Here is a 15,391-nt window from a genome sequence, read left to right as displayed (position 1 = left end):
CTTTGACACTAACAGTATATTTTCATCAGCAGTTATGTAAGGTCACTCAACTTCAGGGAAAATTTGTTCAGTTTTTGTTTTGTTTTTTTAGATCAAGAGTAGCAAATAAAAGATTTTCATTTGCAAACATTTCCATCCAACTTAAAATGCTGAAGTAAAATCAGATTCAAGGTCCCAACTTGGCAATGACAACTTTGTCATTTTCTTGGTCGGAAACTGAAAATTCTGAGTTGCCATTTCATACTAAATACAAGATTAATGGGCGTTTAAACATACAAAAAAGATTCCCCATATAAGCAACAGTTCATATCATTATCCTTAAAAAACTTAAAGGATGCACGGACGAACTAACCAACAGTAATGTGAAGGATTTTTGACTAATCTGTAAAATAGGTTACTTCAGTTAGCCTTTCTGTGGTGTGGTAATTAACACTCTGGGCCAGTTTAATGCATGACCCACAACCAGCCTATATCAAAAAGATGAATCAGTTCCAGGTTTATGTGGCTGAATTGGAGATGAGGGAAATGTAATGCAAGTTTTATAAAAAATTGCCAGTCACATGCTTTTCTATTAGTTTGGTGTATGCTAAAGTGAGCTTGCCTTGCTGCCTGTATGCTTCTCATTCACTAATAATGTGCTTCAGAGGTTATTTAGCATGATTTATTTCAAAATTTACCACAAGAAATTGGTTAACTTGTGAAAAAACGGCATATGTCTTTGTTAAATCTAAAGTGTGTGTAATATGAGACATTCCAGCTTGTCTTGGAGCATCTACCTGTCCATTTGTACAGATTAATTCAATCTTTTTTGGCACAAGGCTTATCTAAAGGTTTGTTTCATCATTGCAAAAATAGGTGTTTCAGGGGTCTACAAAACCGTACAAAGTAAGATGTGTCTTCAAGCACACTTGTTATTGTGGCTCTATAATGAACAAAAAGTCTGACTTGAATGTTAACATTCAGAGGGAAACATTTCCCTGGTCTCATTCATATCTTGTGTTTTCTTTTGATATTTACTTTAAAATACAACTGAGCACTTCAGTCCCGTAAGTACGAGTGTTACAGCTCCTCTTTTAAGGCCATGAACTTTCCACCTCCACCAGATTGCCACAATGAATAGGTGTGTCCAAGCTACATGTCATTTGATGTTCTATGGAGATCATCTAAATTGGACATGAGAAAGAAATGCTAAACTATTTTAGCACCCTCCTTACACCACCTGGTCCTTAGCCGCCCGCTTTAGACCTCAAATTATCTGAGAAAAACAGTGGAAATCCCTCCTCTCTTGACAGAGGCCAAGGAAAGCCCTTGTCGTGGAACTGGAAGAAAGTAGCTAATGTATGGGCTCAAGACTCAGGGGAATCCGTTTCTGGGGGGGGGTGTCACAGATCTTGAACAAGTAAGTGTTTGTTTTGGGGCAGCAGTCAGTGTCTGGCTGATGGGATACAGACAACAGACAAGGCGGTCTGTGTGTGATAAAGAAAGATAGTAAAAGATTGACATCAGGAGATCTCTACAGCTGCTGAAACTGAGACTATGAGATGCACAGAATGGAGATAAAGTATGCATTCATATACCCACATTTCCAGACTGTTTGTCCCCACCTCTAGTCCAAAAATCTGTAAAGAAAGACCAATAAACCATAATCTTTAAACTGTTAACGTTTTTTAATGATTTAAAAAGAAATACCCTGACCCTGGATATCAAAATTTACAGTAACCTGATGAAAAAGATTCAAAAACAGGTCTTATATACACACACATGTATGTATATACATATATATATATATAGCGACTACTCTAAAGATGTTGGTCATATTTAGGCACTTGGAACCATACACAGTCTTTGTCATGCTACAAATGCTACACAAGAGAATATTTCCCCCTCCCCTTCAGGTCAGCTGAAACCACAGAGAGAACAAGAAAAAAACTTTTTTTGATTTATTATCTACATTTCATTTAAGTCCAAATACAAGCCTCCATTAGAAAAGAAACAGAACTGGCAAAGTTCCTTCGTCATTTATCAGGCCTTCATATTTTTCCATGGTTGTTCATTTTGGTTAAGAAATGACAACAGAATAAAAGGGAACAAAGATAAGTGGCTCGAATTCAACCCCTGACACCCCCCTACACACACACACTTTTTTTTTTTTTTTTTTACAGCAGTATTATTCAATATAACTTAGTGGAATGGTTTTGGTATACAGTGAGTTTTTGGCAAACTAAACAAGATTGAATCTTTTTTCCCCTCATTGGACAACAAACCAAAACAGCCACGTTGCTACAGAGGTACAGAGCACTCTAACTCTCCCATGTCCATCAGGATCCAGGAACTGGCTGCCTTCTGGCCCGCTCACGACTCCATCGCTCTTTCAAGATGTCCACTGGAAACATTTCAGTTCTTCACCAGCTACATTTTTGACATAGTTCAGAGCAGCTTTGCTGACAATTCTCATATTTTACATCAAAGTGAGCACACATTTGCATCTGGTTTGGATGTTTTGTACTTGAACTGTACACCTTTCTGCCTCCTCTGTCATTTCAAATATCAGCATAGCCAATCTCACAATAAAGCTGCTTTTTATTAACAAACAAAAACATGAAAATGAAAACAATGACGTTGTAAATTTGGCAGCACTGAAAAACAACACGAAATATGACAGAGAACAAGATGGTCAGCAATGATATTGCATTCCTCAAACTGTTTTTTTTTATTTTTCTGTTTACCTTACTAAAACAGTTTTGCTCTATATGTGTGACAAAAAAATTAACAATAAATGGAGTGGAGCACAATCATTGCTAAATACACATTTAAATATGTTCACAATTGAATTCCATGTTTCAGAGACACAAGTCAGTAGGGCAAAAGTGGGCTTGACCAAGAAAGTTAACGGTCTCGCAAAGAGATGCACAGCTCAAAGGCCCAGTGGACACAATCGTGGATTAGCAGCGGATTTTGTTCTGCAGCCACGATGGAGCCAGGACACCATGCTTGCTGTGGACTTTGCAGGTGATGAATGCTCATCCTTACATTAATGTAAAGGTAAAAGATTGGCAATGTCACAGCTCAGCTGCAAGGCAACCACGTTTGGTAAGAGTTACTACATGCAGACATGGGGGACTGAACTTGTGCCACATAGTAGTTGCTGAAGTTGACGTCTCTGACATAGGGGGCAGGCTGGTAGTAGCAGGTGATGTTTGACAGAGCAGGAATAGCGTTCTGCTCAGCCATTACACGTAGTGCCAGGGCAGAAATGAGTGCCAGCGTCTGCCGGCGCTCGTGACCCATCAGACACACAGTGCTTTCATCCACCACTCGCCTCAGCGTCACCAGATACTCATAACGCTTGTGCTCCATGCCCGCAAAGTGGTTCTGCAGATACGCCTCTAGCTTCCTCTGCTGCTCGCTGATATCAGGGAAGTCGATGAAGAAGCGTGAACACATGTAGCGCTGCATCTGTTTCATCTGACTCTCAGAGGACGGACGGAAGCCGCGCACGAGCAGGTGGCAGTACTTGAGCAGCCCGCCACCCCGGATCTCTTCAGGGCTGCGGGTGGCGATAGTCTTGAAACGAAGATGATTCAGAGCTTCTTCAAAATCTCCGTACATGCTCTCTCCCTGCACTGTGGGGTGGAAGGTCTCGGACATGGCCGTCTCCGAGCAGCGGTCAAAGAGCAGCAGCGAGTCCAGCGTGATCTGGAAGGAGTCGACACTGAACTCGAACTGCCTTCTCAGGGAGTCCACGAACTTCAGTTCCACATTTTTGCCAGTGTTGTTGGACAGCGAGATGAGGCTCCACCTGTCTGTGTCATTGCAAACCTTCACCAGTTTCTGCACATAGGCTTCCTTGAGGGCAAGAGCTGTGATTCGTTCCCTGCATACCCCTTCAGGCAAGAAGTCCACCAGGCAGTCCAGCACCACATCCTTTACCAGACGAAAGGTTTTGTCATCGGTAAGATTCAGGCCAAAGATTAGATCCAGATCTTTGTAGCCAAGGCCGTTGTCCTGGTGAAGAACATGGCTGGCTGCCGAGCCGTTCAGCTTAACGTCACGCACAACCATTCCCTGCTCCTCGAGGCGAGCCCTGACCACCTAAAAGATACAGACAGAGACAGAAAACTGAGTGACGAGGATCCAAAAAGAAGATAAGAATCAGAGGAGGCAGACACAGTAAGCACAAGTCTGCACATGCTGCTCACCTCTTACTGCTTCAAATAAAAAGAACCTAAGGGGCTATCATTCAACTTAATATAGCATGAGAATAAAGTAGGGTGTGCATGATGTGGAATGAATATAATGTTCATTTTATAGTTCTTCTACATGTTGAGATGAGCTTTATGAGAAACAAGGCTGTTAACAAAAAATGCAGCAAGATTTTTTGTCAGCATCAGGTAAGGCTAAGTAAAGCCAGTGGTAGATTTCTGAGGTAGGTAGACTATCTGTATGTTGCTACACTCACAATAAAGTGGCTGTTTGGAAATTGTTATGCTTTCTGTCATTTCTTGAAGTAGTCTTCAGGAATAGTTCTCCAGGCTTCTTGAAGGACATTCCATTTGGATGTTGGCATACCTCAGCCTTTTCCCCCTGTTCCACTTCATTAAAAACACATTTTTGACAGCCATCCTTCCATGGAGGCTTTGGTGAACAGTTGGATAGATCAACTGGTGGTCCAGATGCATCTCTCAGGTCCCGTGTCAAGTCTTTGGTGGCTTTTTTCCTAATTCTGACGGTTTATCACTTTCAGATGCTTTTCATCTGCTGTAGATCATGTTTTAGGCTTAATGCTTCTTCTTTTGTCCTTTACTTGTCCAATTTCCAAATATTTTTAAAGACACGCTGCACCATGCTGGCTTAACAGAAAAAAAAGGAATTCCTCTGAAAATGATCACTTACAAAGACTGTACTGAAAATGACTGAAAAAGCAGCTTTGAAAGATCCTTAGAAAATCTGGAGAACTATTGCTCTAGACTACCCTAAAAGATCACAAGAAAGTCTGGCTGTTTGGAAGCAAAATATGAACAATTTAAAGGGCTTAAGACTTCTGCACAGTACTACCAAAACCCTTGCTGGCAGGGAACAGGGTTTATCTGGTGATTTGAATACACACCACACATGCACTGCTGTAACCCTGGGGAAAACTGCTGAACTATAGACAGCTGAGATGCTCATGCTTCCTGTCTGTTGCACCACGCCAATAACACAAAGGGGAGAAAAACAACAAATGAGCCCAATTCTGAAGAAATCCAAAACGCAGCTGTGCATTTGAGAACTTCCACTGAGCCATTGGGATCTGTCAGTGAAATGTTTAACAGCTAAGGTTCTAGATAAAGCTGTGAAACTATGACAAGGTGAAAGTAAATAAAATGAACAAGGAACTTTCAGGTTGTGGTTACTTTTTCTCTGATTTTTACTTTGTTTTTTTTTTAATTTTCTGATTTATTAAACTCATATTTCTACTGCATTTCAGCTTGTGAGGTCAGAAGTAGTTCCTCATTTTGAGAAAACATTTTGAAATTGCTTGTGTCTGTTTTAAAAAGGATGTATTATGAGCATCCATTTTTCTGTGATTGAGTGCATATTCTGGAGAATGACTGAATACACAAGGATATTTGACTTCTTCTTAGCGTGTTCTTTGATTTTACCCAGACTGTAGATGGAAATTCCAAGAGCCCATTTGTTATGCACCGTCAACAGACACATAAAATCACAAGCCCAGAACCCTCTAATACACATAAGAAAAAAAAGTTATACGCATTGGCAAACTGTTGCAAATATGTAAGTAAGCTAAAATTAGCCTTGAAAAACTTTTTACCAAACTGGGCCAGTGAGAATGTGCCCAAAAAGAAGGATCAGGATCAGTTGTCAGTTGCCAAACTGCAAACAATGCAAGTATTCAATGCAAGTCTGAGTCTGGTTGGTGAGGTGTGCTAGTGTGGGCACTCAGGCCAGGAGCCATATGCTCTCACTAAAACAGTAATAGCTTGTTATAGAGTTATTTAATTCAATTTAATGTCACATTCATGTGTAAAAAATAAATCAATCAATAAATAAATAAATACCATCATCAGATACTGACTTAGAGGAAAAAACAGATAAGCTGAAACTATGCAGTTATGTTTGCCTATGAATGATGATCCCGTATGACTCCTCCCAGTGCTATTCCTGCAGGGAGTCCAGGGCGCTTCGAGCACAGGTACAAACCGAGCATAATAGCAGCTTTAAAAGAGGCCAAGCAGAAGCTGAAACCTTTTATTACAGGCTCGTTTAAAGACATGGTTGAGACATGTGCTGAGGTACTTTGTCCCAATGGTATTTTGACCAAAGAATGTCACAGCTATTTCATTAAGAACTCAGGAAAATGTGTCAACTTGTGGAAAAGGGGCATCAGTTTTTAAGCTTGTAAAGGGTCTCTGGCCATACAGATGGACTGCAGCTGCTTTGTGTTACTCTACACCCAATTCTCCATCACTTCCACCACCGAGACCAGTTGGTTCGCAGAAACAGCACACACACTAAAGTTGATTCTGTGTTGAAGGGATTACAAAAAAAGCTAAATAAGGATAATAAATGAGTCGCCAAATATACTTTGACAGACGTTAATATATCTGGGTGACCTGCCCAAACAACACTGTGGGAAACACTGAAAAGGGGCCATGTGCAGACCTCTGTCCTCAAGATTCACGTTCCTACACTGGCTTCTGTGTAAAGCAGGTATGGACAAGTGAATTTTGTGTTTCTGAGCAAATTAGCAAAAAAAAAATAAGCAATGGAATAGCTGAATATTACTGCATTTTTGCTGTGATATAACTTGACTGGGTAGTTTGGCTAGTTGTTTTGTATGGTTTTGGTGTGAAAGCACCAAAGTAGCACCGAAGTAGATAGTAAATATCTTATAAGTTTTTAGTAATGTGGTATTTTACAATATTCTGATCTCAGACCTCTAAAGGGAAAATGCTTACATCCTCAAATCAGCATGAACTGAGTCTGCTGTGTCCGCAAAGGTACTTCTTCTGGAACCCTATAACAAATGGTATACTTATGTAAAAATATCTTTTAACCTCAAAAGCACTCCCAGAAATAAAAAAAATCTCCATCAATACAACAGATTATGAAACAAAGAACATATTTCAAAACTTCTTTAGAGAGCAAGTTCCATCCCAGTGTCCCTCAAAGAGACAAAAACACATCAGTAATGGCAGTTTGTGTACATTGTGCTATTTTTAAATAGCCTATCTAACCCTCCAATTGCTCTAATGAGAAAGCCTGGATGCTTTTCTGAATCTAACTTTGCATGGTTTTATGGGGCACTGGACCCAACTACAGAGCACAGAGGGTTTTTTTTCTTTAAACTATCCATCTAGTGAAACCCACAGCAGTATTTTCTTTGACCTTACACTTAAAACAGTTGGTCTGAGTCAACAGCACATCATAATCTCCCTGTTTAGGGTCCTGAAAGGAGAATATGAGGAAGCATAGTTCCACCACCCCCGCCATGTCCATCCTTTAGCTCTCATAAAACAGCCTAGTGCATTTCCCATATGACGCACCAGCACCTGGTAAGCCCAGCGAGGGGAGACACTTCCGCCAACGCTGGAGCAAAGAAGACTTGTAAAAAGAACCACAAACACACCAGACTGTCTAGTGCTGACAACGCCTTGGCGACACATAACAGTCTCTCCACTTTACTTCAGCAGTCTCAATAGATTCCTTGAGTATTTCATTTAAGCTGCGGCCTGAGTGTGTTTTTATTATGGCAGTTTGAAATTACCCAGCCATTTACCAGTCCATGGTCCCCTGGACGCCAATGACAAATCTGGGCAGTGAGTCAGATCATCTCTCTGCCAAGCAATGGCAACAGCAAGTAAAGAGTTACGAGCCCCTGACCTTCACAGCCAACCCAAAACTAATCCAGCCAGAGAGCTGCACAGTAGCTTGGCATATAGCGGGGAATGATGATGGATTTTTCCCTGCTTTCCTGAATTTCCTATGCATGGGTGGTCATTTCACCTGTGTGCTTAAACCAGAGTGAGCCTTGGGATGAAATGTGATTCTGTTCTTCCTCTGCGTAATATATGTTTTCAGTGAAGGATTTATTCAGCTGCTTTAATGAGCAGTATGCCTCAGTAAACTCTGACTTTATATGATTTTTATACCCAAGGAACACATTTTAGAATTGTATTGTATCTTTGAAGTGCCTTAAGAGAACACTTGTTGTAATTTGGCACTATATAGATAAAATTCAATGTTAAATTAGATGTCTGACAAAACTATTAAAAACAACTCTAAAAACTCTTTTACACTCCCAAGTCATCACATTCTGATTGTTTGGCCAGAAGCCCGCTGAATCGGTTTTGAACAGAGATAGTATCGCCGTAACATTACTTTTGGATGTGCAAGGTTTCCTGTGCTGGCAACCTGAGTCACGGGACACGTGTCACCATGGCAAGGTGGAAAATGTCGTGAAAAACCACAATCCTAACTTCACTTAAACATTAGTAATGCCTAACTCTAATCAATTATTTTTTTATTTAGGAAGTGAAAAATGGCAGTTCTGCGGACTCAAACATGAGTTCCTTGCTCAGGAACCAGATTTTTATCCTGATCCTCTCCTCAAACCTCTGTATGTGTGACATGTTACATTTGGTTAGTGAGCACTATAAAATCACGGTTTCCTGTTGCAGTTTTACTTTTGGTGCAGTTGGTGTGTCTCTTACCACCAAAGAGGGACAACCGGCCATATACAGGCGTTTCCTGTGCATCGGAAAGTGACAGTGAAGGGTTACCCCATTGGCAAAGGACTCTTGATCAAGCGTATCAGTAGTTGACAAAGTGGACCTGAAAATGTGTTAAAAGCAACTGGGATGTTGTCTTTTTAACATTAAAACCAAGCATTTTTGTTGGTGCGCCGATATGAAATTCTAAATGAGAGGATATGCTACAGAGTAAAAGCAGTTGCTCTCTCAGTACCAATATAACCACCACCACCAATATATCCCCTATCCCCCATTGTTTTTTTTCCAAGAATCAGTATCCTGTATTGAATAGCCAATTCCATTAGTTGTGTTGATGTAAAAAACAGGGCAATCTAATCATTTGTCTCTTGTTTTTGGATCCAACAGTAGTCACATAACGTGATGTAAAGGATTTTAATAATAAAAGTAGCTTCATAGCTAGGAAATAAGACTGGACTTCAGTGGACACTCAAGAAATGACGTAATTGTTTAATGACATCTGAGCAGAGTTAACCCCAAAGGCTTAAAATTCTGAATCAAAAATATAGAAAAGAAAAAACTGCAAAAGAGATGGCATCAACACCCGATAAATAAATAATTTTTAAAAATACACCCAACAAATTAACATTCCCAGGTTACCTCCTCAATGGAGCCCTGGGAGCACGTGGTATCTTCATGTGGCTCAGCCTCAACAAAAGCCTAGTGAGGAGTTGGTTTACAGTCTGGCGAGGGCCACAGTGGAGTCAGGCAACTGGTCTCCACTTACCACAGTGATATGGTGTTAAGCACGACCCACAGGTTCAGTGTTATTACAGCCAGTAATCCATTCCTCACAATCTGCTTCAAATCCAGGCTACGAATTACCTTCCGTGAAAGTGAAGGTCCAAATAAGAAAATAAAAACAAACAAAAAAAACCCATTCCTACTCCCTCCAACCTTTCCCTTATTTATGTAACCTATGAAACACTCAGATATCTGTATTTGTCATTATGTGGTGTGATGCTACATGGAGCCCCAGTAGGTGTTGCATGCTGAGGGGGAACATGGGCAGCCACCACAGGTTCCTGTTGTGGTTTGATGATGGCTGACGTTATATGAGGTGTCATTAACAGTAGAAGTTTTTGCTTCCCCACTCCCATTGCTCACTCACAACCAGATGTTTTTTAAATGTGGCCCTCAGACAAATCCGCTGCTGAGAGGGGGCCCCATGACGCTTTGGGAGCCTGGTTCGATCATCACGTAACCAAGTATATGATTGGAGGACCTGCTCCAACCCCCCATCTGTCTCAGATGGATGAGTGTCTGATGTTCAGCTTTAAGATAATTGACATTCAACTAACAGACTGGTGGTCTCACATGTTTAAGCACATTTACCATAAATCACGAACACCTCACATTACTGTCCTCCATTTTCCAAAACACATCATGGTGGTTAAGATGTCTGAAAAGGATTTTCCACACATCTGTGGAGCCACTGATTTCCATTCATGTCCATATGGTAAGAAAATCAGCTGGCAAATTTGAAACCTGGATGACATTTTCCTTGATACGGGATGTGGAGACTGACTTGACTTTTCATCACAAAAATGTTGCTGCTGTCTGGTATTTTTTAGAAAATAAAACACCAAGTTTAGCTTTGTTTGTGGCCACTTTAAAGATAATCTAACTTAAGTACAAATGGTTAAAAAAAAAAAAAGGTAAGTTGGGCAGAGCAATAGGGTGGCACAGGATCATACTGTTCAGAGTCAGACCAAGACAGGAGGGTATTTTTTCCACAGTCATAACTCAGTTTTCAAGGTCCATAGGCACAGGCACAGTCAACAGCGATGAGAGGCACAGGCAGCGGTGTACTCGTGTTCTTCAGTAGACTTGAAGGGAGTCTGTGGCCTTTCTCACACACAGAGGGACAGTGGGGGTCAAAGTTAATGTATTTCTGAACTGGTAGCAGAGGAGATTACGGTGCCAAATTAATGTGTGTCACTGGGCTTAAGTCTCTTTTTGCAGGTCAATGAAATCCACATTCAAATGTACCATGTTCTGGAAAGAAGACGGGTGTATCTTGGGTGGAAATTTAAAACTATGCTGTCAGGAGGGAACCAATACTGTGATCGGATAGGTTTGCACTCCTTTCAGAGCATTGTGAAAGGGATTTGAACTTTTCATAGATAGCAAAACAGGTGCCCATTTTCTTCTACAGGGCATTTCTGTCATCCCTTTTCTAAATGCACACATGCTGTTTGTAAGCTCATATCAATAAGGTGCTAAGCTATCAATTATGCTTGATCAGTATAAATGGTTCATGGGTAGCAATAGTTATAACATTTTTTTTTATATATATATAGCTTGATATCTGTGTGAAAATTACAACAAGGAGAATGTAAAGGCCCCTTTAGACCTAGCTAGCAGTTGGCCATTGGGTTCATCAGAAGCATCAGCGAATGTCTGTCTGACTATCACTTTCGGTGTGTAATGCATTGGCTGCCTTCTTGGACTCTGTCTGTAATTTTTTCTTTTTGGCTGAATCAACTTGTTGAATCGGCCGCCGGGTCAGTCATACACAGCATTTTTTTTCATTTTGTCATCTTTTCAAAGACAAGCTGGCAGCTTTAACAAAGATATCGTTACATGGAGGGTACCAACTCAAAAAATGCTGATAACTATGAGTTAGTTGGAAGTTGGAAGTCATCCTTGTTGTGTTTGACTGCTATTTGTTTGCCAAGACACGATAAGACCTAGCAGGGGGCTCTTTCATCGCCACTAGTTCTGGACATCAGTTTGGTGTATGAGAAACTTAAGACATATTCAACTGTGAGACAAAAAACAAGAAAATCCTCCACCATCGCAAGCACATCAAGTGAGACCCCACAGCGATCCAAAGACAAAGCATGTCCATCTGCCACCAACAGAAACATTTTCACTCCTTTCTTTGGTCAAATATTGTTTCTGTTTTTTTTAACCAAAGGCCAGCATTCTGTCACCTTGGCTTGAGCTTAACTCAGCAACGAGCACAATACTCTGTCCACTGTAAAGGACAGAGGTGCACTGGATTAATAACAAGGCGAGAAAATCCTTGAGAGGCAGAATTCCACTGTCGACGTTTTCTCAATTATTTTGTTTTCAGAACCAAAATTAACATTCTAATAATGGTCCAACGCTTTGACAAGTTTTAAGTAGGTTAAGTGTACCAAATGTGAGTTTAAAAAAATCCAAAAACAGCAATCATTAATCTTCTGAATGTTTGAATATTGACATCCAGAAATCTCAAATGGGGGTTATTTTAAAAAGAGAAAGTGTTTTACCAGTTTATTAACTTTACAAACAAACAAACAGGGGGGAGAAAAATCTGCACGACCAAAATTTTAATGTTTTTACTTTGGGTGAGACTACATCTGGTATTAAATTCAATTCAATAAAACATTTGTTTAAAAACTAAAAAACTTTTTATTATTCCCAAGGGGAAATTATATAATAAGACTGCTACTGCAGAAAACTTGTGGAAAGCAGTTGGGGGAGAATTTTCCAAAAACTGGTCTCTGAAAGGTCCAAAAAAAATGCTCTGGCTCATGGAAAGAAAAATGTTTGGGGTCCCTGTTGCCTGTAGGATTGTATAATGAAGGAAAGATATGAGCAGGGGGGTGTTCAGAGCAGATGGTAGGGGCCCCCCTGATGATGGAGGCCTCTAAAACCTGTGTGTGTGTGTGTGTGTGTGTGTGTGAGAGAGAGAGGGGGGGGGGGGGGGGTGTTCTTCCCCCACATTGTCACCACAGAAAATATGACTCACTGAAGTGAAATATGAGCCTGGATTAAAGGTATTTCAATAATGTCAAGTAAAACTGCAGCCGCGGTCATTGCCCGTATATTTCAACCTCGGTAAAGACACAATTAGTACACAGTTAGGCTACTTCATGATCTTTCAATAGCTGTGAAAAAAATTACTTCTGGAGCAGAAACATTAGTGAGCTAGTGGAAAACTGCAGTCACGGTGTTAGATCATCCCCACTTGTATGTCTGAGTGAAGAGAGTGAGTGATCAAATCTCTTTTTTTTATGTAGTCTAGTGACTAATAAGATTTTACGAGCAGGAAAACGAGCAGCAATGCAGTGAAAATAGCAGCAACAAGTGGATTCGCTTTCAGGAAATAAAATACAGGAACAGTTTTTCCGTATTCTGCGTTTTTATTTATTTAACTGTTTAAGTGTGTCTCACTTGGAGAGTTATAAGATGCGCCATGAAACCACATGTGTCAAATTTAACACAAGTTAGGTTATCTACAGGTTTTTGCAACTAAGTAAAACCTGTTGCACATTCTGACATTTCAGTGTGTGAATAAGACTAGTTGGAGGTCAAATCCCCCTACACCATCCCAATATCCTGCGCACTTCGCTCAAGCTCTGTGAACTGTTGTCTCACCTGAACGATCTGTCGGGGCTGCACGGACAGCGTGGGGAAGTTCCCGCGGCCGTGGATCGGCACGCTCTCTCCCAGGATGGAGTCCAAACGCCGCACCTGATCCCAAGACAGCACGCTGAACCGCCGACTCAGCTCCGCGGCATCACCGGAGGACATGACGACTGGAGACAACGGGATGGTCACACAACCGAGCTGCTAGTGGATGTGAGCGGCAGCGCAGTTTGACAGTCCTTCCTCTCAGAGAAGAGCCGGCGATGCTGACAGTGAACGGAGAGAAGCAGCTGGTACTGTCTCAGAAAGATCCAAATTGCGGTACAGTAGTGGGAAAGTTTGCTATAACAACGGACATCTCCTTGAACTCGCAGCCCCGCCGTGCTCGTGTGCCTCACCGTCTGACAGCGCGCGCTCCCTCCTCAGATTAGAGACTTCTCTGGACTCTCACCGGTTTTTTACCCAACTGGGATTAACATGAGCCTTCCTATTGGCTGAGCACATATTTATGAACGCTTTCACATATTGAAGCCTGCAGTTAGTTTAGATGCACACACCTACTTCCCATGCGTCAGACGACGTTTAAGGACTGTAGGAAATATGGTAATTACAACATAAACGAAATTAAAAACCGGTCCTTAGCTAGTAGCGGCTCCATGTATAGCTTTTCTCGCTTGTATACACGGGGGAAAAGACTAAATGAAGTTTAAACGTCTTGAGCCACGCCTGTATCTTTAGATATGGCTGGGAACGTGGGGAATAGGTGCAGCGATTTATTGAAACGTGCAAACGAAAATAAAAATACAGAGTACAATTCTAACAAGCTTTAAAGTAAAACATTTTTATTGACCCTCTTAGGCAAGATTTCTGGTCATTTCTTTCAATAGTCGACTGGAATAGACTTGAAGGACATTCCAAAGGTCTTCTTTGAATGTTGGCTTGGACAGCTGAGGTAGTTGGCATCTGTTTAGGATGCTTCCTGGTCGCCTACCTTTGTAGGTTTTTAGGGCATCTCCAACTAGGAGGACACCCAGGGCAGACCCAGAAGTCACTGGAGGGATTGTATATCCTTTGCTGGCCGGAGGACAACTCGGAATCCCCCGGGAGGAGCTGGAGAGTGTTACAGGGGAGCGGGATGCTTGGATTTCCCTCCTGGACCTGTTGTAAACGGAGGAAAATAGATGGATGGGTGTTTACTGCCTTTTGTTTTATTCAGTTAATTTCAATTGAATGTATATAGCTCCAAATTACAACAAATGTCATCTCAAAGCACTTCAAAGACACGACCCAATTCAAGCCAATTAGAATCCCATTTATTGTAATCCAGTCCTAATCCAATCAAACCCAATTAATTTAATTTCAAATGAGTAGTGTTGGTCATCTTACTTTTAAAAAGTAATTAGTTCCAGTTACAAATTACTTCTCCCAAAAGGTAATTGAGTTAGTAACTCAGTTACCTCATTGTAATAGTAATTAGTTACTCAGCAAAGTAACTGTGACGTTATTTTTCATGTTCTATACGCTATTAACCTGTTGCTGACCCGAAAAACCAAGCGTTGCTTGTTTAACAGCGTGGCTCCATCTCCCTCGCTGGCTGCATTTGGAAAAAATATATAATTCTTCATAGAAAAAAACATAACAGCAATCGTGTTTTTCCAAAGCTGTATCGGTAATTTTCCTCTGATGTAGCTACACTAAAATACAAAACGAGAAGAAAAAGACAAAGTCTATGTAATGCACTTGAAGGTGTTGTAACAAAGGGTCATAACAAAGACTCCAAGAAGTTGTTTGACAAATAAAGCTTTGTTAAAGATTTCACAACATCAAAGATCCTTTGTGATTACTGTGAAATTACATAATTTGTCATGCATTTGGTGCCTTGGTATTGTGCTTCATTGTTCGGCCAAAATAAAGATGTTTTGCGTAAATCCTTTCTTAAACTTCTTTAATCTGTCAAAGTGATGGCTTTCAGTCATCAAGTACTTGTTATTTTTGCTTTAAAGTTCCTCATACTTTTAATTTCATACATAAACACGAAGGAGAGAGCCATTGTGGATCAGGACATTTGCCATTTATGTGAGACGTGGACAGTAAAATCAAGTCAGGTATATTGCTGTGGTCTTTAAAGAAACATAGCTTTCTCACACCAAAATGTGATGTTGCTGTAAGAGTCTTATTAGCAAACCAACTGTGTAGTGGTTGTGTGAACCATACCAGCAGTGGTGGATGCACACAGCTCCTAATATCACTTCTCCTAT

At 40.8% G+C, this 15,391-nt stretch overlaps 1 protein-coding gene across 1 annotated transcript; it reads right to left on the bottom strand.

The window, feature by feature from the left end:
- Nucleotides 1-1,668: 1,668 nt before the first annotated feature.
- Nucleotides 1,669-13,609, bottom strand: LOC140275334 (terminal nucleotidyltransferase 5B-like). The gene is made up of 2 exons (XM_072370776.1): nt 13,143-13,609; nt 1,669-4,092 (listed from the first exon to the last, which is right to left on the bottom strand). The coding sequence occupies exons 1-2, from the start codon at nt 13,296-13,298 to the stop codon at nt 3,067-3,069; spliced, it is 1,182 nt and encodes a 393-aa protein (XP_072226877.1). The 5' UTR covers nt 13,299-13,609; the 3' UTR covers nt 1,669-3,066.
- Nucleotides 13,610-15,391: the final 1,782 nt, after the last annotated feature.

Source organism: Leuresthes tenuis, unplaced genomic scaffold, assembly GCF_036924035.1.
Source record: "Leuresthes tenuis unplaced genomic scaffold, fLeuTen1.0.hap1 SCAF_18, whole genome shotgun sequence".
Taxonomy (NCBI): Eukaryota; Metazoa; Chordata; class Actinopteri; order Atheriniformes; family Atherinopsidae; genus Leuresthes; species Leuresthes tenuis.
This window is presented reverse-complemented; position numbering and strand designations above follow the sequence as displayed.